The sequence below is a fragment of the Nothobranchius furzeri genome, chromosome 12 (assembly GCF_043380555.1).
Source record: "Nothobranchius furzeri strain GRZ-AD chromosome 12, NfurGRZ-RIMD1, whole genome shotgun sequence".
Taxonomy (NCBI): Eukaryota; Metazoa; Chordata; class Actinopteri; order Cyprinodontiformes; family Nothobranchiidae; genus Nothobranchius; species Nothobranchius furzeri.
Genome location: NC_091752.1, coordinates 64,705,480 through 64,728,584, shown reverse-complemented (window position 1 = coordinate 64,728,584; position 23,105 = coordinate 64,705,480). Strand labels below are relative to the sequence as shown.

At 44.3% G+C, this 23,105-nt stretch overlaps 2 protein-coding genes across 2 annotated transcripts in view; one reads left to right on the top strand and one right to left on the bottom strand.

Moving 5' to 3' along the window:
* baiap2l2a (BAR/IMD domain containing adaptor protein 2 like 2a) overlaps nt 1-3,073 on the bottom strand; it is a 54,112-nt gene extending 51,039 nt beyond the window's left edge. The window contains exon 1 of the mRNA XM_070542831.1: nt 3,059-3,073. The gene's annotated coding sequence lies outside the window, so the exon portion shown is untranslated. The remainder of the gene's footprint in view (nt 1-3,058) is intronic.
* Nucleotides 3,074-3,145: 72 nt separating this feature from the next.
* On the top strand, nt 3,146-22,670 carry nptxra (neuronal pentraxin receptor a). The gene is made up of 5 exons (XM_015945435.3): nt 3,146-4,104; nt 9,959-10,229; nt 10,764-11,005; nt 16,022-16,201; nt 16,283-22,670. Exons 1-5 carry the CDS (start codon nt 3,409-3,411, stop codon nt 16,511-16,513), a joined length of 1,620 nt encoding a protein of 539 aa, XP_015800921.3. The 5' UTR covers nt 3,146-3,408; the 3' UTR covers nt 16,514-22,670.
* The last annotated feature ends 435 nt before the right edge of the window (nt 22,671-23,105 follow it).

The following is a 23,105-nucleotide window of genomic DNA, read 5'->3' as shown; positions in this document are numbered from 1 at the left end:
CTGTGAATTATAGATGCTCATGTAGCCGTACGAGTGAGACGTGCAGATGAGCCGAAAGATTAATGCATGTTTTACAAAGGCTGAATTGCTGATTAGGTGTGTGTGTGTGTGCATGTGTGTGTGTGTGTGTGTGTGTGTTAAATGAAGGACATACCTGATTATCTCCTGCCTCTCAGCAGCAGGAAGTTGTGTTCTTTCTACAGATCTACATTGAATATTTTGGTGTGCACGAGTAGAATCAAAGGTTTCTCTTTTGGAAAGATGCAGATACTACCTGATGATAGTACTGGTGTGTGTTTTTCAACTATATCATTCAGTTTTAGTATTATTACAGCAAAGTAGCACAAACAGCACCGGCATCCTCATTTAGGATGTCGTGGTCCATGAGCAGGGGCGCCTCCAGAAAATTTTGACAGGGGTGGCCAGATGGGGCCAAAAACATTTTGGGGTGGCACACCAAATTGGTCCTTGTGGTAACTCTGGGAGAGTTTAGCCTGTGGTGTATCTATTCAAAACATTTAACTTAAACTTTACAAACACAAATATTTCAGAAAAACTACATTTCAGTCATTTCAAATTTTATTTTAAATGTTTTTATTTTTGTTTAATTCACCTGTTGCTGTGTTGACAAAACTCTATTTTTAAAACGGTGAGCAGCAGGAACATGTATTTTATTAAAATTCAGATTCTTTCTTTACTCGATAATTTTATTATTTTTATTTAGTTTTACAATTTTGTCTTGAATAAACAAGATCAATTTATGGTTTGAGTGAACATTAATATGATTTATTAATACTGGCTTTTCCGGGGGGGGGGGGGGGGGGGGCAGCAATTTCCTAGGGGTGGCCATGGCCACCCCTGTCCACCCCTTGGTGGCAACCTTGTCCATGACTCAGTTCTCATGGTCCCAATTCTGCAATTATTTTCACACTCAAAGTTTCACATGCACTCTCACCAAGTGAACTGTAGAGGACTGTCGGCTGCAGGGTGGTATTGGGACTCATCATTAGTTGTATAAAATCATTGCATGAGAACTTTGCTGGAACCATCGACTGTTAAAATAGCAGACAACCCCTCCGTGACATCACCAACAGCTTTCTGAGGGGCCTATTTGAAGCCCAGTGGGCGGTTCCGATCACCTCCATCTTGGCTGCGTCGCACGTCTCGTCATGCCCAGATAATCCGAAAGTGGGCAGAGGTAGAGCTGAGAGCAGAATGCTGAGGATCTGACTCCACCATTGCTCCCAGCTACGCGCTAACTGAGCTAACCAAAGCTAAAGGAGGCTTGCAAATTCTTTAAGCCAGAAAATCATAACTGAGCTACTTTAACGTGAAGCTTGCACCGCCTCACCAATCTGCAGAGCTTCTGTGGTCTCCCTCAGAGAGCTCCGCAGGTGACAGGCACAGCCTGGTACTGGGTGCCCGGGCGGTCTGAGCCCACGCATCACTCCTCCACAGCGGTCGGAGACCTGCGGGACCACCTGCGGTGGGGGGCCTAAGTCGTCTGCTGCTGCTTGGCTCCGACCCAGGAAAACAGTACCGAGTCTCAGTAGCCAGCCCCACATACACAACATATTTCAGCCCATTTTGATCGAGCATTTCCCCATCCATCCAGCAAAATGAAGAACAGAAGTATAGCTTTATGTACCGATGAAAAGAAGAAACTTCTCGGATGATCTGTTAGTGCAATCAATACTACAGCTTGCCCTCTTTCTCCATACAATTCCATGATTTTCTGTGATTCCAGAGTCGCATTGCTGTTAACCAATCAGAGGTGAGAGGTCTAACACTCCGAATGCTGCCGTCTGAAGCTCACCTCCACTCCGGCTGACTTCTACTTCCTCAAACCGAAGCACCAGAGCTATTTTCCCAGCACAGATTGACTCACAAGGCATTGATGTACACTAGAGACCATCCCAGATGAGCGGACAAATGAGGGAACTTGGTCTTTAAGGTAATTATTTGCTATTGGAATCAACTACCCGTCTGTTAGCAGGACATGTCATGAACCACTGAATGAATCTTCGTAAAACCTTTGGAAAGTAATGAAAATACAAATGAATACTTTTTGGATTGAATTTATTTGATGAAAGTATGTAAGGCTAATAATAATGACCTAATTGGGAGTGATAAAGTCAAACTCAACGCCCATTATGCAACAAGGTCGCTCAACTTCGGCTCCGATTTGTTGAAATAAACAAAGGAGTCAGACTGCAGCTGGTCAACATTAGACAACACCATCAATAATGTGATTTGGTAGGGACACATTGATTGATTGATTGATTGATTGATTGATTGATTGATGATTGAATGATTGATTGATTGATTGATTGATTGATTGATTGATTGATTGATTGATTGATTGATTGATTGATGTTGTGTTGTTTCTTGTTTTTGATGGTTTGATGGTTTTTATGGTATACTACAAGTAAATTGCCCGTTGGGACCAATAAAAATTTCTGAATTTGAATCATTTAAAAAACAGTGGCAGGGGCGGGTCAAGGGGGGGGCAACCGCCTCCCATTGAAGCTGCCCCCCCCCTCCCTTCTGTCTTTATTTTGTGAATATTTTCGTTTTTCTCATTAATACCCCAAACATCTTTGTTTTCTAGGTGAAAGCTTTATCGGCTCCCTTCCCCCGCTACCTTGGCTAAAATTTTCTATAAATAGAAACAACTTTAAAGACAAATTAAAAATCCATGAAGTAGACTTGTCAACCTTTAAAACTGATTCATAAAGGTTTTAGAAAACAACCGTAGCTACAGAATAAATGTTGTGACCTGCTGTTACCCAACATAAAACACGATAACTCAGCTAATTATAAATATTGAGCTACAATTTGGTGACATCATAGCAGAAGGTCATTAATAACATGTGTGATTGCTAACACATCACACAAGATCTCGTGATAAAACGTGAGATCTGAAACAACTAGAACTCCATGTTGTCTTGACGTTTAAAAATGCGGTTTTAAAGTTGGAGAGGAGTTTTAAATCTCTAAAAGCCTTTGATGTTTGAGGTCTCCGAACAGAAAATCAATTTTTAAATCTGCTACAAACCTGGAGGGATGTGATTTCTCCGCGTCTCCCTCATCTCTCGCCCCCTCACCCTCCCTCAGTATTAATAGCTGGATTGCGCCTGAGCAGGAGGGCATGCGCGGTGGAGGAGCAGAGGAGGTGTAGTGGTTGTGTTGACTCCATCATCACTCAAACTCTGCGTTTCTCGTCGCTCGTTTCTGTGGAAAAAGTGAGGATTTCATCCCTTCTTCGCTCTCGGATCGCTCCGTTCTCCTACTTTTCCGGTGTTGTGCAGCTTTTGGTTTCCTGCTGAAGGAGTGTGATAGATTTTTTCAAACCTGCTCGCCCCCGCCGCCACCCTGAAGTTCATCGTTGTGATCTTGGCCGCCGGGATGGTGGCCTTCGTCGGGGCTGTAATCTGCATCATCGCGGCCGTTCACACCGGATCCTCCAAGGCTGCTGCGGCGCAGCGGCAGCCTGCAGCCGACAACCACTCGCTGTACCCGGACGCGGCGGCGCAGAGCCCCGCCTCTGGGGGTTCAGTGGCCCGAGTCGGATCCTTAGGAGCTCTCCATGGTTCTGAAACGCCCGCTTCGGAAGCGCCCACCTTCAACAGCGGGCTGGATGGGGTCCCCGGACTCACCGGGCACGACCCCACGTTCAGTCGGCTCATCTGCACCCCGATCCCCGCTGGAGAGTGCAACACCAGAAACTTTCAGCAACAAGCGGAGGACCCGTCGCTGTACGCTGGGGAGGACTGGGGCTACCTCCGCACCACCGCGGAGGAGCTCCGGCAGACGGTCCTGCAGCAGAAGGACCAGATCCTGACCGACCAGAGGACCATCAGGGAGCTGACTGGGAAGCTTTCCGAGTGCGAGAAGGGAGTCGGAGGCAGGAGCAGCAGCGTGGAGAGACGCGGACACGGCGTGGGGCTGCGGGGGCTGAAGGAGGCGCACTTGGAGCGGATGATGGTGCGGGACAGCCCGGCCTCCGCGGCGCCCGACGGGGGCCACCTGCTCACGGTGGGAGCCGTGGACGAGCTGGAGCAGGCGATCATCCAGCTGAAGGACCGCATCGAGAGACTGGAGGTGGGCAGCATGGAGAAAACCTTAAATCAACCCAATCCAGATTATTAACAGCGTCCTGTAATCCGGCACGCGGACGCTCTGGTCATTCACAAGATAATTAAAACCTGAAATCAGTGAGCTGTGTTTATTTATCCACCACTTTTATTTGTGCTGTAGGTTCAGGAAAATGATTTTTACACATCTAGCTGATGAACACGCTGTTCCGTCATGATTTACCTACTAATAGAACAAATGATGGCGTTGAAAAGGTTACCATCACGCAGGAGGAGACTGAAATGTCAAACCCAAATGAAAATATGTGGTGGGGGAGGCGGGGAAGCACCGAGGCTCCAGCAGGAGACACAAAACAGCAGAATCTGGTCATTTATAACCTCATTTCTAAAGAAACACAGGAATAAATAACCAGATGTTGTAAGAACTCGCCAACAAGTCTCTCCATTTTACAGTTTAGTTCACTCCTCAGGTAGAAGCCCAGCTCCTTCCTCCTGACCCCAGGGCACGGTTTTATTTTTCTGATTTTGTCCTCATCATCACTTTCTCTTTGCACCACCTGAGTCAGGTTTGACCCACTTCACTAACATGTGTGGATGTTTGCATCAGCGCCGGTGTGCAGACGAACTCGCATTAAAAGCTTTCTTCTTGCACGTCTGCAGCTGTTCGTTGCTGATCCTGCACCTGCAGCGTCACTCCCACAGCAAACACCTTCATGGAAAACGGTTGTCCGTGCACTCAGAGGGACTTAAATTCCAGATGTTTTCCACATCCATATTTTTTAATCTCTTAGCAGGAAATCTCATGAACCGCTGGATGAAAATCGTAAAGTCATCATGTGATGTTCATCTGCTACAGATTCACATGTAGAAACAGCTAATTACAGTCAGTGACCACTTCATCTGCCTTTCCTCAGTAAGGTCACGGGCTGGTGCCTGTCTCCAGCACTCCGGATAGAACTCCAGTCCAGCACTGGGACACCAGTCTCACACACACACACACACACACACACACACACACACACACACACACACACACACACACACACACACACACACACACACACACACACACACACACACACACACACACACACACACACACACACACACACACACACACACACACACACACACACACACACACAAGGACCATTTAGGAACCTGGCAGGCACGTTTGGGCCCGGAGTACCCAGAGAAAGCTCACACATGCATGGCGAGAACACCCTTGAGAATCGGGACTTGCACAGTTGAGGGCCGCAAGCAGGGGCGGATTTAGGACTGAAGAAGATCCGGGGCTTAACACGCGCGCGCACACGCACACACACGTGACACGCACTAGTCAACATCATATATATTTGTCTTGTACCACATAATTTTTAATCTGAAGCTACATATTAAGCATATTCAGGGCAGAGCATTGTTCCTGTTAGTGTTTAGTGTGAGATGATAGTAAATATTCCCTTTCTTTCTCCATCAACTTTACCTGATTGTAAGCTAACTTTAGGCAAACCAGCAGCACAACAAATATTTTCAAATAAGACTCACAAACCTGAGTCAACACCAGTCTCATCAAAGCTGGGGTTCTGTCACGGTACTTTTGGTCTAAAAAACGTCCTTATGTCCATCTTCACTCATGCGTTTCAGGCAGAGAGTGTAGAAGAAGCCGGCTGCTGAAGGGCTTCTTCTTCAGTGGTGGAAGCTCAGGCAGGCTGTATACAAATTACTGCCAGCTGCTCCCTCTCTGTTGGACTTTGGTACTGCATGTTACTTCCGCGTTTTAGATCCGGGGCTTTTAATAAAACATTCGGGGCTTGAGCCCAAGTAGCCGGGCCTAACGCCACCCCTGGCCGCAAGTATTGAAGTGTGATTATTAAGACCGGGCGGCCGGGCCAAACTGCTGGAGTACATTTCATTCAAGATGGCCGCCACAGCTGATTAACCCTCCAGAACACAAAAGAAAAACTTGAACAGATGTTTTTTAAATTTTAAGTCTGTTTTTATAACAAAATATCAGAAAAACAGAAAATGATCCATAAAATCAAAAAGGTGATTTATTTGTTTTTTATTCAGTCTTTCAAGAATGTCGGTGATTGTGTTGATGAAGCTAAATTAAAAGGGAAGGACTTACATCGCTGACATCATCAGTGATGGACGCAGGGTTCAGGATGTCATCTCTGCTCACAGGAGTTTACCGTTCTACCCGTGTGCCTGGGTTTCTCCTGGAAACTCCAGTTTTCCGGCTCTTTCCAAAGCCCACTGATGGGTGAGTTAGAGATTTCCAACTGAAGGTGTGTTTCTGTAAACCCGCCACAAAACTCTGGTCTCTTTGAAAACAGTTTTTCTTCAAACATCAAAGCCAGTTTTTAACATTCTGAGCAGATATCTGTCTCTCCTCGAGTCTCTGGGTTTAGATGGAGGACTCTGGGAGACTCTGAGTAAAGTATGTGTACTTCAGCTTTCCCCGGGGCATCTACATATTTAGGAAATCTCAGTGAATACAGGAAGACTGGAAGGTTTATGCAAGACTTGCAGACTCTCTCTGTTCTCTGTGAACTATTTGTTCCTGATTTTAGTCTTTTTTTTTTGATGAATGTTTCATCTAAATGGGGTTTGTCCTAGTTTGGTGATAAGGACATTTTTCTAATTGTCTCTCTGACCAATATTTTGTCGTAGCTCCATGCAGAATCAGGACGACATTGCTAAACCGTCCCGCAGTTCTACATAAGCTGCAGTAAGCTGCGAGATGCAAAGTAAAGGATTAAAACACCATGAAAGTTTAGACCAATGGGTTACTGGATGGATGGATGATCTCCCTCCCTCATATCTGTTTAGCATAAAGCTCACCGACAGCTAGCTCGGCTGGGTGGGAACCTTGCAAAAGCCATTTTCTGGTGTGTTTATAGACTCTGTGGGAATATTTTGGTTCAGGAGAATGTTTACCCATCAAATGTGTTTATTTCTGTCCACTAGCACTAATGAAACCTAGTTAAATCCACTCGTTGACTTCCAGAGTGGCTTCTGTTTGGAGAAATGGAGATTGCATGTAAAATGACACATTTGTCACGAGGCTTTGAAATGAAGTAGCAGCGCAGGTAAAATTGAAAATAGTGGATATGAAAATGGGACAACCCAAATGAGATTAAATCATGGACTGTTTCAGCTAAAACAGTTGCTACTCCTATTTATGGTCAACAAAGCAGATGAGCTAACAGCTAATCTGTGCCCCGTCATGCCCATAGGAAAACGCTATCAAGATAAAACAGTTTCGATACCTACGTTTCTAAGTGAAAGAAGAAAGAAAACGATGTTTTTCTAAAGTGCTTCTCAAGATCAAAATCATAAAGTGTTTCACTAGAACAAAAAATAAATAAATAAAGATTTAAAATATCATAAAAATGAGAAAAATATGTGATTTATTTCTAAACATTTTGCTGCCATCTGTTTTATGTCAGGTGTTAGCATGGAGCTCTCTCTGTGTGTACAGGTGGACGTCGACAACAGCGTTCGATTTATAAAAAAATACGTTTTAGATGACTTTTCCTACTGTTGATACAAAAAATGCTCATGAAGTCCTCTAAGTGATTTCTGAAAGTGATTTCAGGAGTTTTGGTCTCGACAGTTTCCAAACCTTCCAGAAGGAGCCGGTTCAAGGTTTTCGTCATTGTCGTCTTCCTCCGCTTATCCGGGTCCGGGTCGCGGGGGCAGCATCCCAACTAGGGAGCTCCAGACCGTCCTCTCCCCGGCCTTCTCCACCAGCTCCTCCGGCAGGACCCCAAGGCGTTCCCGGACCAGATTGGAGATGTAACCTCTCCAATGTGTCCTGGGTCGACCCGGGGGCCTCCTGCCGGCAGGACATGCCCGAAACACCTCCCCAGGGAGGCGTCCAGGAGGCATCCTGACCAGATGCCCAAACCACCTCAACTGACTCCTTTCGATCCGGAGGAGCAGCGGTTCTACTCCGAGTCTCTCCCGAATGTCCGAGCTCCTCACCCTATCTCTAACGCCGGGGACACACCGGCCGCGGAAGTGCCGAGAAGCGAATCGCTCACGAAATTCGGCCGCTGCTCGCCGCTCCTCAGTTCAGATCAGACGCGCCCCAGTCGAGGCGCGCCTCGGCTCAGCTGTAGTTTTTCTTTTAAACACTTGGTGTCCTCCATTTCCTCTCTGCCTTTTCTCAGCTCTTTTCCTCTACGTTTGAGTGTGTGTGTGCGTGTGTGCGTGTGTGTGTGTGTGTGCGTGTGTGTGTGTGTGTGTGTGTGCGTGCGTGTGCGTGTGTGTGTGTGTGTGTGTGTGTGTGTGCGTGTGCGTGTGCGTGTGTGTGTGTGTGTGTGTGTGTGTGTGTGTGTGTGTGTGTGTGAGCCTATGGTATGAGTTGTTTCTGCCAGTTGAATCTCTTGGAACCCGCTCCAATTCTGCAGCTGTATCCTAGCAGTTTCTTCAGAAACGGGTACGTAAATAATCATGTTTTTCGGGGGTCGTACAGCTCCTTGTGTTTCTCAACTTCCATAATTAATTTAAAGTCATCCATCTTAACTGCTTGCCTCAGACTTTCTGCCTCTCTGTCCTGTTTGCTCCGGTGAAAAGACACCCAAAACCACACACCCCTTCACGTGGTCACACACGCACACAAGTTCGATGTGTGTGTATGTGTGTGTGTGTTCGTGTGGTTTTTCTGCAGTGTCTGATTATGAACACATTTGACTATTGCGGAATTTTATTTTGAAATGCTTTATTTTGTTAACTTTACCGGCCTGCCTCTTATGTCTAGGTTTGACTTCCTGCCAGAATTGACGCGATTCACTCGCGGCTCGCGAAAAAAATAGAGCCAATGCCGAAAGGATCGCTGCACGGCGCGGGCTGGTGCGAGGCGATTCGCGGTGCTTCGGCGGCCCATGTGGTCTATAGAATAGCTTAACAAGGGCGCCGAATGAAGGCGGTCCCATTTTCGCGGAGCTTCCGCGGCCAGTGTGTCCCCGGCGTAAGGCTGAGCCCGGCCACCCTACGGAGGAAACTCATTTCGGCCGCTTGTATCCGCGATCTCGTTCTTTTGATCATTACCCAAAGCTCATGACCATAGGTGAGGATTGGGACGTAGATCGACCGGTAAATCGAGAGCCTGGCTTTCTGGCTCAGCTCCCTCTTCACCATGACAGATCGGCTCAGCGTCCGCATCACTGCAGACGCTGAACCAATCCGCCTGTCGATCTCCTGATCCCTCCTACCCTCACTCGTGAACAAGACCCCGAGATACTTAAACTCCTCCACTTGAGGTAGGACCTCTCCCCCGACCCGGAGTTGGCAAGCCACCCTTTTCCGGTCATTTCAAGGTTTTGTCGCTAAAAAAAAACAAGCTCTTTCTGGCCATGCCCACTCATCCTGTTTGGCTGCTATAAGCTGAGAAGCTCTGAGATCCTCAACTGTCATAATCAACCCTGCTGCAGTCTACTGCAGCTAGCACTAACAATGAGCTAACACTAACATGAGCCAACTAATACTAAAATAAACCACAAAGTAAAAAAGATCCACACAGTTGGACAAAAAACATTATTACTTACAAGTCCAGTAGTAACAAAGCCAGGTCACCATCAGTCCGTGATTCTGGTGACTCCTTAAGCTCCCTTAAGCGTAGGCTGCGCCGATGTTTACTCTGTTTTAGCTCTTTGCTTCGCCTCCAAAGACATGGCTCATTTACTTTTACTTCCAGGCTCCGCCATGAGGCCAACAGAAAAGCAAACTTCTGTGTTAGGCCTGACTAAATGCACTCAGTGTGCATAAATCATTGTTTAAATCCAACTGCAGTTGAGAGGAGATCACTAGTCCATGAAGCTCAAACTCTGATCCTGTTTCTCTCTCCTCTGCAGACAGACATCGGTCCATTTCCTCACAACCGCACGGACAGCGGCGCCTCAGAAGTGGCAGAAGAAGACGGCCCAGCGAGGTCAGCCAGTCCCGGGCACAGCGCTGCTGCTGGCAGGTCCTGGAGGATGGAGGAGGCGGCGGGAGAGTTGGAGAGGAAGGTGGAGCAGATAGAGAAAGAGAGAAAAGCCCTGAGGCTGGAAGCCGAGAAACACAGACAGGAAATCGACCGGGGCATCAATAAACTACAACACCGACTCGCAGGCCTGGAGGAAGGTGAGAATTAAAGGGAAGGGACAGACGGAAGCATGGCCTGTGCCCGCCTTAATCTTCAGATTGTGATTAATTATAAAACAGACTTCTGAGAAACTGATTAATAAAGTTTATTTAAACAGCCCTCATCACAGAAAGAGACCGTCAAGACAAGCCAGAAAGTCATAAAATGATCCTAAAAACAAAATATCATAAAATACAGACAGAAGATAATTAAAATCAGAAAACACAAAAGATTCAGACGCAGTTTTAAATGAAAGGGTGAAATCATAAGATTATAAAATGATAATATAAACAAAAATATCATGAAAAAATGAGCGATAATTAACAGTAATTGTACAGATGGAAAAAAGGAGAACAAAATATTTAAGGAAAGGACCTCTGAGGGCTCCTTTTGAGCTTGTTTTAAGTAATTCATGAATAAATTATGTTAAATAAGAAAAACATGACAGAGGCTGAATCTCTTCCATCACACCAGAGTAATAAAAGTCACTTCAGCATTCTCTCTGTTTCTCTGCTTCCTTCTGAACCTTAAAGACGCTGCAGGACATTCCTTCCCAGATGGCTACAGACTGTCCTTCCCAGCTGGAACCAGCTACATGTTTGCTCTGGTGAAGCACTCCATCCCGAAGCTTCGGGCCTTCACCGCCTGCATGTGGCTGCGGCCCACGGGGGCGGGTATCGGCACCACCTTATCCTACGCCGTTCCCGAGCAGCCAAAGGAGCTGGTGCTCCTGCAGGGCCTGCACACCCCCGCCGAGCTGCTCGTCAACGATAAGGTCTGTGAAGCTCTTCCTGCTGTTAGACTGGAACCGTGGAAGGATCGTGTCGAGGTCAATGTTGAAAACAGAGGTTGTGTGTTTCTTGAAGGTTGTGATGTCGTTATGCAACACTGAAAACCCCTTTTTAAAGAGCAAGTCACTCCAAATCAACATTTTTTTGCTGATAAACTATATAAATGAGTGTCTGATCGCGCTGTAGACACGTGTAGTCAACAAATCGGCATTTTAGTTCATCTTAGTTAAAATTTAAATATTCTGCCTAAAATTGTCAGCGATGTACCGTTGTCAGTGTAAGGTTATGAAGTTCATGGTTTTCAACTCCATACAGCTGGCCCCTGGGCACAATAACACCGTGTAGAAAAACCAAGGTCGGGTTGTTCCTCAGACTGTTTACATTCCAGGAGAAGAGTCCGAAGGAGAAGAAGAAGCTTTACTTAATCAAAGTACTTTATTTGTGATTAAAATTATTAAGCAAAACAGATGTTGATCAACAATAATCAAGTGAATGATCTGTGAAATAAATATGTCATGAATTATGTTTAATGAAACCAGGACTACGGTGCAGACATACTGATCCTCATCTCCATAGAAATGCATGACACATTGTTCCAACCAATCAGAGCTTTCGGCTGCCGCAGGAGAATCTGGTGTTGACTTCAAGTGTCCAATCTACTTTACTGAAACTTATCAACAATTCAGAGATATAAAACAAGGCAACGCCATTTTAAGTCAGTTCCATCTTGACTTCAGTTCTGTTCACCATCATCCTAAAGACAAGCGCAGCCTGGCCGGATGCGTTATCTTTAAACTAAGAACTGTGAAACGGGAGATTTTCGTCGTTTAACAACCAGACGACGTCCTTTCAAAATAAGAGCAACTGCTGACGCTGCTGAATCGTACCGGGCCGACCCTCCAGACGGGTTTTGAAACGTTGTGACCGCTGCACCGACAGCTCCATCGTACATCCGAGGTTTCCAGACCTGGCAATTCCTGATCTACTTGGGAGACCCCACTGGGTACGTACACGCAAAATAGCGGCTCATGTCATCACTTTATAAGCCTCGTGATATCTAGTCATAACAAAGACGACCAGATTCGATTACGTCATCCTAGAGAATCTGAACCAGACCCACACACACACACACGCACCAACACAACATCCGAATCCATTCTCATCCATCACAGAGTAGTCCTGGTAGATTGTTTAGAATTTATAATTCAGAAATTAAAGATTCTCAAACGATCCCATCTCTCTCTCTTTTATTGTCTCAAAGTCAATACAGAGTGTTTAATTAAACTCCCTGATGATAAAAACAGCCTATTCTTCTGTTTATAAAAGTGAACTACTAACAGTGTATTAAAATACAACTTTGGTTAGTTACATCACTTTGATTCCGTTACATCAGGTAAAAACTAGGCACTGCATTTGAATTTAAATCTGCCATCGCTATTTGCTAAGAGGTACACTATGATGTTAGATGGTACATTATGATGTCACAATGTCGTGACTGTGTGTATTTGTTAGCGGCTCCGCCCTCTCGGTCTGCTAGGCAACAGCATTTTTTGCATTTTTTAAACCGGAAGTGAGAGTTGAGTAAGAATCTGGTAGGGGGTGACTTGCTCTTTAATGATTATTTCTGATTATAATCGGTCACTCTGGGTTTTTCTTTCAAGCTGACCATGAAAATAGTCTCCTACATGTATCTCCTGCATTAGCTTCTGATATAAATACTTGTAATACAATTAGAATATCAGGACAAAGTTGATTTATTTCAGTATTTCCATTCAAAAGTAGATCTTGTATATGAGAAGAATGCATTACACACAGACTGATATATATGTTTATTTCTTTAACTTTGATTATTATAACCGACGACTAATGAAATCCCTAAATTCAGTATCTCAGAATATTAGAAAATTGTGAAAATGTCCAATATTTGGACTTGTGATCACACGTAGCATTCTGGGAGGTGTGCAGCATGTTGGCGGCCTCACGAGTGTAAACGCGCCCTGAAACTAACCAGCACGTCGCAGAGAAGAAGACTCGGGAGAAATAAAGTGTTGAACGACACGTTCAAATCCCAAAAAGGATGTGGAATATACAGGGATACGTTAAATAAAGACGTTGGGGACAGGTGTGTGGACAAAATCAGCAATTTAAACAGTTTAGATCCACGTGAAAGACGCTAGGCCGGAGCACCGCCGCAGTTCTGCACAACGGATATTTTTGGCTTTCTTGTTTGTGGTGTGAACGGATGTAAACGTTCGGCAAAACGTGGGTTTCAGTTGTTGCAGTGCTCGTGTCGAGCCACTCTTGAAGCATAGACAGCATCAGAAGCGTCTCTCCCGGGCTAAAGGCATAAAGCACAGGACTGCTGCTGAGTGGTCCAAAGCTGCGTTCTCTGATGAAAGTAAATGTTGCATTTCCTTTGGAAATCAAGGTCCCAGAGTCCGGAGGAGGAGAGGACAGGGACAGAATCCAGGTCATCTGCTGGTGTTAGTCCATTGTGTTTTCTGAGGTCAACGCAGCCATCTACCAGGACGTGCGCCCCAGGGCAGCTGTGGCTACATCGCAGCTCATCCCCACCAGCGTGTGAAAGTGTGTGTGAGTGGGTGGATGACTGAGCGTGTTGTGAAGCGCTTTGGGGGGACACTTCCATTGTAGAGCACTTCACGCTTCCTGCTGCTGGACAACTTTATGGCGATGCAGATTTGATTTTCCAGCAGGGTTTGGCACATGCACACACTGCCAACGCTACCAGTGGTGTCCCTGTTCTTGATTAACCATCAAGCTGACCTGACCTTTTTATTGTGACGAGGAAGATGCGATACGCCAGACCCAACTGTGCAGAAGAGCTGAAGGCCACTATCAGAGCTGCACGGGCTCTCATAACTAGGGACGCACAGATACCGATCCTGATACCGATACCAGGAGCCGATACCAATGCAGTTGCCTGAAAGTGGCTTCACTAAAACTTGTCATTTGTGTTCACCTTTTAGTTTTGTGATCATTTCTATTCTTACATTTGACTTTTTTTTTATCTACCTCACAGTCTCTTCCTGCTGGAAGCAGAGAAGAAAATAAAACCTGTATTCCAATTCATAGCATTTTTTTGGTGTGGTAGAAGTATCGGTATCGGCGAGTACTCATATCCAAGTTTCGGTATTGTATTCGTTTGGAAAAAAGTGGTATTGTTGCATCCCTACTCAAAACACCTGAGCAGTTGCACACACTGATGGACTCCACGCTGCGCCGCATTGCTGCAGTAATCCAGGCCAAAGGAGCCCCAGATAAATACGGAGTGCTGCACATGCTCGTACTTTCAGCTGGTCAACATTTCTAAAATAGCTTTTTTGCATTGGACTTAAAGAGCAAGTCACCCCCTACCAGAGTCTAACTCCACTCCCACTTCATGTTTCAAAAATGTAACAAATGCTGTTGCCTGGCAGACCGAGAGGGCGGAGCCACTAACAAATACACACACAGGCTCACAACGGTATTGTGACATCATAATGCACCAGTTTACATCATAGCATACCTCTTAGCCAATAGCGGTGGCAGATTTAAATTCAATTGCAGTGCAGAGTTTTTACCTGACAACGGCACAACACTGCCAGTTTTAGGCAGAAAATTTAAATTTTAACTAAGATGCACTGAAGTGCCAAATTATTGACGACACGTGTCTGCAGCACGATTAGACACTCGTTTATTTAGTTTATCAGCAAAAAAAAAGTTGATTTGGGGGTGACTTGCTCTTTAAGTGATATTCTAATATTCTGAGATACTGAATTAGGGATTTTCATTAGTTGTCAGCTATAGGGAAAGTCTGGGCCTCCCTGCTCAGGCTTCTGCCCCCGCGGCCCGACCCCGGTCAAGCTTACCGAAAATGAATGGATGTCATGTCAGTTATATCATCAAAGTTAAAGAAATTAACATTTGAGTCTGTGTGTATTTAATGAATCTAACATACAAGTTTAACTTTTTGAATGAAATTATTTAACGTTTGTCATGCTATTCTAATTTTTTTGACCGGCACCTGTAAATGGTGAAAGTCTAGGATTTGAAAAGCCCGACAGATCGACGTCCCGCTGTCCGTTAGAGGAAGACCGTGCAGTCTTGGTTTGCTTTTATCACCCCCTAGTGTTCGTTTAGTAGAATCAAAAGCAAAACTTACCGTGTCTCCTTGCTGTGCGTTTGTCTGTTTAACATTTTAATCTAGAAACAGACATGTCTCCCCAGCCTTCATTAGTGCACAAATAACACTCCAAATCCTGAAGCTCAGCTGCGACGTGGCTCACTTATAGTTCCTGAAAATGGTGCACTAGTGTTCACCAGTGTATTAAACTTTAAGTAATCAATGCTAATTTCTTACGTTTGTCTAACACTGAAAGTTGTTTGTGGATTAAAAGCATTTAAGTGTGTCAAAAAGCACAAACATAATAAATCTGCCTGGATTAAAAAGCTTTCTCACAGCCTGCAAAAGTCCTGTTGAATAAACGTGTCTTAAACCAAGACATGCACGACGTTTCACCTTCCATGACTTTTTGTAAAAAAAACTCCCTGTTTTAGACGTTTTAATCATTTATGGATCATTTCATAAACACGTAAGAATTTAATTAAATTTCCAATGAATATTTAATAAGAAAAGGTGCTTAACGACTCACCAGACAAGCTGAATAATCTTGTTCACGAGTTCTGGTGAAAGATTAAAATCGCACCTTGACAGCTTTGCCCGGTGATGTAGAGCGGCGTGGTGGCTTCCGGTATAATTCAGCCAAGTCATTATGGAAATGTATTCATGGAGGGAAACCACGGCGTGCTTCGAGGTAGAGCAGCATCGCTGCGGGGCAGAGAAAAGGCTCGCAGAGAAATCACGTCAAAAACACACAAGTTTTATTGTCGTTGTGAATCTTTCCATCTTCATGACTTTTTACCTTTAGTTTCCTGATGACTTCATCTACTTTGGTTATCTATGAAGCTGCCTTGTTTCACTAACAATTCCTATTTTCTAGGTGGCCCAGTTGCCTCTGAACCTTACTCGAGGCAGCTGGCAGCACATTTGTGTGAGCTGGAGCCAGAAGGGGGGAGCATGGCAGGCCTATCAGGGCGGGAAGCTGAGGGGTGAGGGTACCGGCCTTGCTGCTGGACATCACATCAGACCAGGAGGAGTGCTCGTACTAGGCCAAGAGCAGGTGAGTGACAGAATATTTGCTGTTCGGCATCAACAGTATTGAATAAGTCAAGCATCTGACAGAAGTATCATCTCTCTCCAGGATTCCCTGGGTGGAGGTTTTGACTCCACCCAGGCCTTGGTTGGAGAACTGTCTCAGTTGGGCCTTTGGGATCGGGTTCTGATGCCTGTTCAGATCACCAGCCTGGCTCGATGTGGCACAGTGGCCCAGGGTATCGTGGTCCCTTGGATAGAGAGCGGGGTTGAAGTTTATGGCGGAGCTACCAAAGACCCGGGAGAGCCATGTAGTAAACACAAGAAGAGTTCACAGTGACTGATGATGAGTTGATCTTAGAAAAGATCACCCGTGGCACAGATCCCATTTAAAGACGTGTTTATTATGCAGTTCAAGGAAAAATGAGATCAAATTTAGACCTCTTTAATTATGGTCAGCCTCTTCACAAATCTATTAAGGGAAGTTTAAATTGTACATTTGAGACGACACTTTAAAACTTGAAATGGCTTCTTCCATTTAAATTGAAGTTAGTATCTTACCTGCAGTAGTCACCAGTCTGGAGAAGCAAGGATAAATCCTCATACAGGTGTCTAGCTATTAGCTGGTCATGTTTAGGTCTACAGACAGGTTTAGTTTCTTCATCACAGCAGCCATTGACCCAATCTACCTGTTGATATCACCTGGAAAAGGGTCCCGGTCAGGGGAGAGGTCCTGTCTCAAGTGGAAGTGTCTCTGTATTTTTCTTGTCCAGGTTCCAGAGCAGCAGGGGCTTGACCCTAGCAAGAAGGTCCAGACTGGTGTGAAAAAATGGTGATATCCTAATCAAATATTCTGTGGTCAAATTCATTCAGTGATGCGTCTTCAGTTTTGTACGAGACAGTGCCTAGCCTAGACGCTAGACCAGTCCTCGATGGCTACCATCCTGCTCCAACACATCTGAATAGAGTCATTTAATCTTCTCCTTACCATGTTTAACCGAGTGTGTAGGAGCAAAGAAACAGCTAACAGGATGGTAGCCCCCGAGGACCGGAGTTGGTGTCCTCTGATCTAAACCATCAGTTGCCGGAGCAAAAATTTTGTTGCCCTGCATGTCGATCTAGCCACGCTCCACCCAGTCCGGTGCCGTCCTATCACAGCACTCTATCTGTTTAGTGGGCGGGATGGTAGTACAACTGAGTGAAACAAAGATGGTGGTGGCCAATTTGAAACAGCTCTGGCACCAACTTTGGACTATTTAGTTGTAAAGAGCAGATAAAGGTGCTTGTGTTTATCTAGAAAAGGTTGTATTTGCGTCTTTTTTGACAGCGGATGGTGGATTTCCTTGTTGCGATCCATTCACAGTGCTCTATCTGTTTGGTGGGCCAGTCACAGCACTCTGTTGGTTTGGCGGGCGGGATGTTACTGCATCTGAGAAGGTCATATTGTTTGTTGTCCAGAAGCATGAGGAGACAGCGTAGATCCCGCCCCACTACTGAGAGCTGTCAATGGGTCATGGCCAGACTATTGGTGTTTCTCAATGTCAAGGCGCCTTGCCTTGTGAGGTGATGTCTTGCAAGGCCAGGTGCCTTGCTTACGAGGACACTGTCCTTCCTTGGTCAAAGAAAACGGTTAAATGGAACAGACTTGCATCATGTGACCGGCACGGCAGTCACGTGACACGGGAGATAACGTTATATTTTATTTGTATTAGTTTCAATATAAATATATAACGAGTTTACTTTTTAAATTGTGTATATGTTTATTAAATTAAATATATAAGCAAGTTACTACCCACTAGCCACCAAAGCTGCAACTAATAAGCAACTAACCAACCACAGATAACTTCTTTGGATCTAAAAAAAAACATTTGAAGTTATTTGACTTACTTTTAAACTTGAAAATTGTCCCCAAGGTAGCTGCCTGCTTCTGATCTGCCGTCTTTTTGAAAATACTGCGGTGTATTGTGGGTAATTTCTGACCAAAGCTAGGCTACAAGACACCTCCCGTGTATCCTTGCTCGGCTAGCTAAACGGCTAACAAACGAAGAGCACACGCCTCGGTAGAACATGAACATTGGAACACGTCTTGGCGGCTCCCGATGACGTATCTCCTAGGCAACCGGGGTGGGGCCAAGACATGAAGGCAAGGTTCCTTGTCATTGAGAAACACCCTATATCAGGGATCCCCAATCCTGCTCCTAGAGGGCCGGTATCCAGCAGGTTTTGTGGTTTTTCTGCTCCAACAAACTTGATTCAGTGGTTGAAACACCTGTGCAGCAGCTCATCAGGCTCTGTTAATTGGCTGCTGGTTGAAATCAGTTGTGTTGAAACAGAGTTCAAACTAAAACAGGCAGGATACCGGCGCTCCAGGACCAGGATTGGGGACCCCTGCCCTATATATTCACATATATAATTAGGCTTGCTAACAGGCTAACAGTTTCCCATATTGATGTCTATAGTGCTCACTGCAGTATGTCACTGCAGCTAGCTTAAGTAGCCGTTAGCTTGATTTTCCATTAACCACAGGAAAACAAAACCACGTAGAAACAATTTTCAAAGCTAAGATTTAATGACCTGTGAATATCTTAGCTAACAGCAGCGTTTAACATGCGACTTTAAACAAGTGCATAGACTATAAATATTCAGAGCTTTGGCTGAGTCACTAGAAAGATGGCCTTTATTTATATGATTTAGAACATTTTTAACACGTATTTTAGAAAATGTTTCATAAGGTTTTCCTCATCTAAAATAGCTTGAGATTATAAAGAAATCGTCTCAGTTACATATTTGATTCTCCAAACAAAAATGTGTCAGTTTACTGCAGGTAAGATACTGACACGATAACAGCTCGACAGATCTATAATCTAAAAATACTTTCTGCAAGCCACAAAGCAAAGAACTAATGTGCCAGCAATGATGTTGTTGTAGTGGTTAGCTAACCAGCTATTTAACAGTTAGCTAGCTATTCTTATTTTTATACAGCTTTGAATGTATGGGTGTCTTAGTTTAGCATGTGGCAACATCCAGTTAGCTTACCGAAATTATTTCAAGAAACTTCACACGAATTTGAATGTACTGCTTCTGAAATACACCTCGGCCCTAGACAGCATCCATTTAGCGTTACTTTAACTTTGATTTTGTCCGCGTTTATCGCAAAAGTTTTGGTTTCGTATCATCGAACCCTCTCTCTTTAACTGCTGAGGTTTGTGATAAAAAGGCAAAAGTATTTGAGCACAAAATAACACCGTTGTGAAATCACCAGGCTGAACTTAATTAAATGAGTTCTTCTGAGAGGGCTGAGGTTATAAATGAAAAGCTGAAATCTCTCCGTGTGCAGCGAGGCTGGCGTGGATTCAGCTGCTGGCTGTGACAGCTTTAGAGTTTGGAGTTGAGCTAAGGTGATGAAAGTGTAGTGGGAATATTAACTAGCAGCTGGCAGCCAGGAGTAGATGATGAAAGAAAGGGGAAAAGATGCTTGTTACGAGTGAAGCTACATTGTTTTCACCTGTGCATGATGTAATTGTATGCTTTTAATGTTCTGCAATGAGTGTCACAAAGTAGGCCTGTGCATCTTGCATTTTGGCAGGGTGGCTGTTTCTGTGCTTGTTTCTGGGTTGATTTGATGCGTTTTCTTTTGACTTGAGACAAATGCGAGAAAAATATTTATATATGGTCAAAGAATGTTCATTATTGTATTTTGTTTTCAGATTGATGTTTAAAAATGTCAAATATGTCCGAAATATTATCTGAAAATGTTCTCGGTGTACCATGGTGATTTAACTCACTAATGAGGAGCGACAAATGATCAGTCTGTGAGCTCCAACTCCTTTAACTTCAACACATTCCATGCATGAGTTATCCTGTAAGCCACTCCAAGGCCTCGCCTACACCAATGGGAAAATTTAATATACACTTTTGTTTCTGATCTTAAGAAATTATTACTAGTATTTCCATTAAACTTCATTAGGTGGTACAGCATCCTTGTGACAGACAAATGAAATACAGAGAAAGGACCTTCTAATGGTGAATTCTCTAATTATTTATAAGGCTGAATTTACAAGAGCCCAGAAATCACGAAGGTGTCTGATCATGTATTGGTTTAAAGACCAAGGGGCAATCTCCAGCTGCCAAAAGTGAAGCCAACGTGGAAGTGACAAAGATTGCAGTTCCCCTCTCATCCTCTAGGGGCTGCTCCAGTAAGTTCCCATTGACTCCCATGTTATACACACCAACTTCACAGCAGAAATAAACATGTTTACAGCCTGCTACAAAAAGCATTAAGGTCACGTTTAACATCATGAGAACTCTTAAGAGGGGTGAACTTTTAGTGACTCATCCGTTTAGATGTCATTTAAGCTTGAAATTGTGAATACTTTGATTGACAGGTGTCAGATAAACCATCAGTAGTAGATCCAGCAGCTAGCCCCCGTGCTTGGTGTAGGGAAGGCCTCAGTCTCTGCCTTGCATTTGAATTTTCTTTTGTTGTTTTCATTAAATCGGCCTCACTTTAAAAGTGTTACAGCGTAGATGGCAGAGGGTAGTAGAGTCGCATAAAAGCAGTTTTCTGGCGTAAAGTGCCGGCCAACCTCCGTTAGCTTCGGTAAGCTTAGTTAGCTTGTAGCTACATCTACAATGGATGTCAATCATCGGCCCACACCCTCACAGCAGGGCTGCCAACTCTCACGCACTGAGCGTGAGACACACGCATTTGACCCTCTTCACACGCCCTCACGCCACACCTCCGATCTCTCACGCTAAACCAGCGCCTGCGCTCCCAAAACGCGCATCACGCACAGCGTGTAGGGCTTATTTAAATAACCCGATTATATTAATGATAGCATTAGCTACTGAACAACATGCACACAAACAACACTTAAGTAATAATATAACTGGCGTTATTTCACACACAGAATCCTGTCTGTATAATCCAAGCCCATGTGCTTTTTCCCGCTCTGGTTGTGAGACAGGCGGAGTGGTGAGCTCCACCTGCTGTTGATCGGACGGGCATGCCCGGTTCTCCCAGAACCCTGAGCTGTGCGTGCTGCCAAAATGACATGCTTTATTTAGAAATGCAGCCGTCTCGCCAGCCGGTGTTGACGGAGCTTCAGTCCTGAATGTTTTTCTTTAGTTTTCACTCATCAGCCACAGATCACTCGCTACTCTCGCTCACAGCAAGCTGGGCTTCCTACCGCGGTGACTCACTCACATGTTCTCTCTCCTACATTAGTTGGTGATGCTTCAACAGTGTGTTTTTCCTGTTTGTGAGACGGACCCCTCCTCCGTAACCAGGTTACAGGTGCGGAAGCCTGGAAAGGCCAAAATTCCTCAAACTTTTTTTTCCCCCTACTGGCTGATATGAATTAATATAATAATAAATAATTGTCGAGGGTCGTTAGACCAGCATGAAGTTGACAGTCGAATCAAAAGAGGACATAATAAACTAAATGGAAGGTGACCAACTTTAAAGTTCAAATAGGCTTTGATGTCTATTAGATTATAATTGAATAAATCAGTCATATTTACAGAACTGTTAATACACTGGAAACATGTTGGTGTTTGAATGTAAAGAATGAGAGATACCCTTTTATCCATTTATATCGCTAATGCTAATTAGCCTGCTTCCACAGGGCAACAATCAGCAAAGACTGAAGTTTTTCCGACTTGAAACTTAAACGCGACTGAGCCACGTGTGAGCCTGGAACGGAGCATTTGCTTGGCTGAAAGCTCTCACTTATCTGCTTTGTTCTTTGGTACCTTTTGCAATTCCTCTTATTAACCATCTCAGCTCACAAAGTATAAAGACACCATCAAGACAGTTCTAAAAAAATACCGAAAAATTAACAAAAGACCAAATCTACGCATGGAGGAAATTAAAGATAAATAAATAAATAAACCGCCACCTTGGAAAGAAAATGCTGGTAGACGTTTCTTTTTTAACAGCTTTCCACAGTCTAGGCGAGGCCTTCATCGTGACGCTAAACTCCTATATAAAAGTTTCTGGAAAGTTTTTATTAACCTCAGCTGCATGAGCTTGTCCTTGGTGGAAAGTGCCTGTCAGGGTGTTTTGCACCATCATCCAGTTAATTATCACGTGAAAATTCTCTCTGGAAGCCATTTTGAGCTAATTAAGCGTCAGTGAATTCCCCAGTGATTTTTGTTTTAGGATTCAAGTAATGAAACAATTAAATATTCTGGCAAATTACTTGAAACTCTTGCTCTGTGCCATCAAACTGGTTGTTCGTGCCTATGTAGTGTCTTCAATGACGGTGTTGCTATTGGATGTCTTACTTGGTGTCCGTTCAGAACTTTGAGCTTTTTTAAAAATGGTTCCAATGATGGTTTCTGAAACATGAAAGCCACTATTATATGCTTTATTATCTGTCCTTGTTCTTGTTGATTGCATACATACTGTTTGTCCGTGTCTTGTGTGGTGGTGTCGTGTTCGAGATATGTGATGTGTTACGACTTTTATTAAAGCTCTGATTTTTAGACGGAAAGCTTGTGGTGATTTTGTCCGAATGAGTAAAAACGGAGGAGATATTGTGACTCACTGAGCTTTTGTTTCAGTCAAGGGTGCACATAAGAGACGCCCTTGAAACTGAAGTGTAGCAGTAACATTTATGATTTATCCTCGACAGGTTCAGTACCTTCCAGAACGAGTTGTTTTGCCGTTTTAGCTGGCTTTTAGCAGCCCCCTAGTGTCCGTTTTAATTCACAATCCTAAAAATTAACTGGTGTGCTCTTCTTGTTGTGTGCTAGAGGAGTGATTCATCACTAAATCAAACAAATCAGCTGTGTTCACACAGGAAACGTGCTGGAAGCAGACTCCAAAGCTAGCATGTAGGCTAGCCACTAAAATGACCAACACTGACGAAAGATCATGAGAGGAGGATTTATGTGACCACCAGCAAATGCTGTAGCAAGTCAGCAAA

Excerpts from the sequence above, each read along its gene's own strand:
- nptxra (XM_015945435.3), top strand. The coding sequence starts at position 3,409 with ATGGTGGCCTTCGTCGGGGCTGTAATCTGCATCATCGCGGCCGTTCAC. Across the intron at positions 4,105-9,958 it reads ACCGCATCGAGAGACTGGAG|ACAGACATCGGTCCATTTCC; the intron begins GTGGGCAGCATG and ends TCTCCTCTGCAG. Across the intron at positions 16,202-16,282 it reads TCGTACTAGGCCAAGAGCAG|GATTCCCTGGGTGGAGGTTT; the intron begins GTGAGTGACAGA and ends ATCTCTCTCCAG.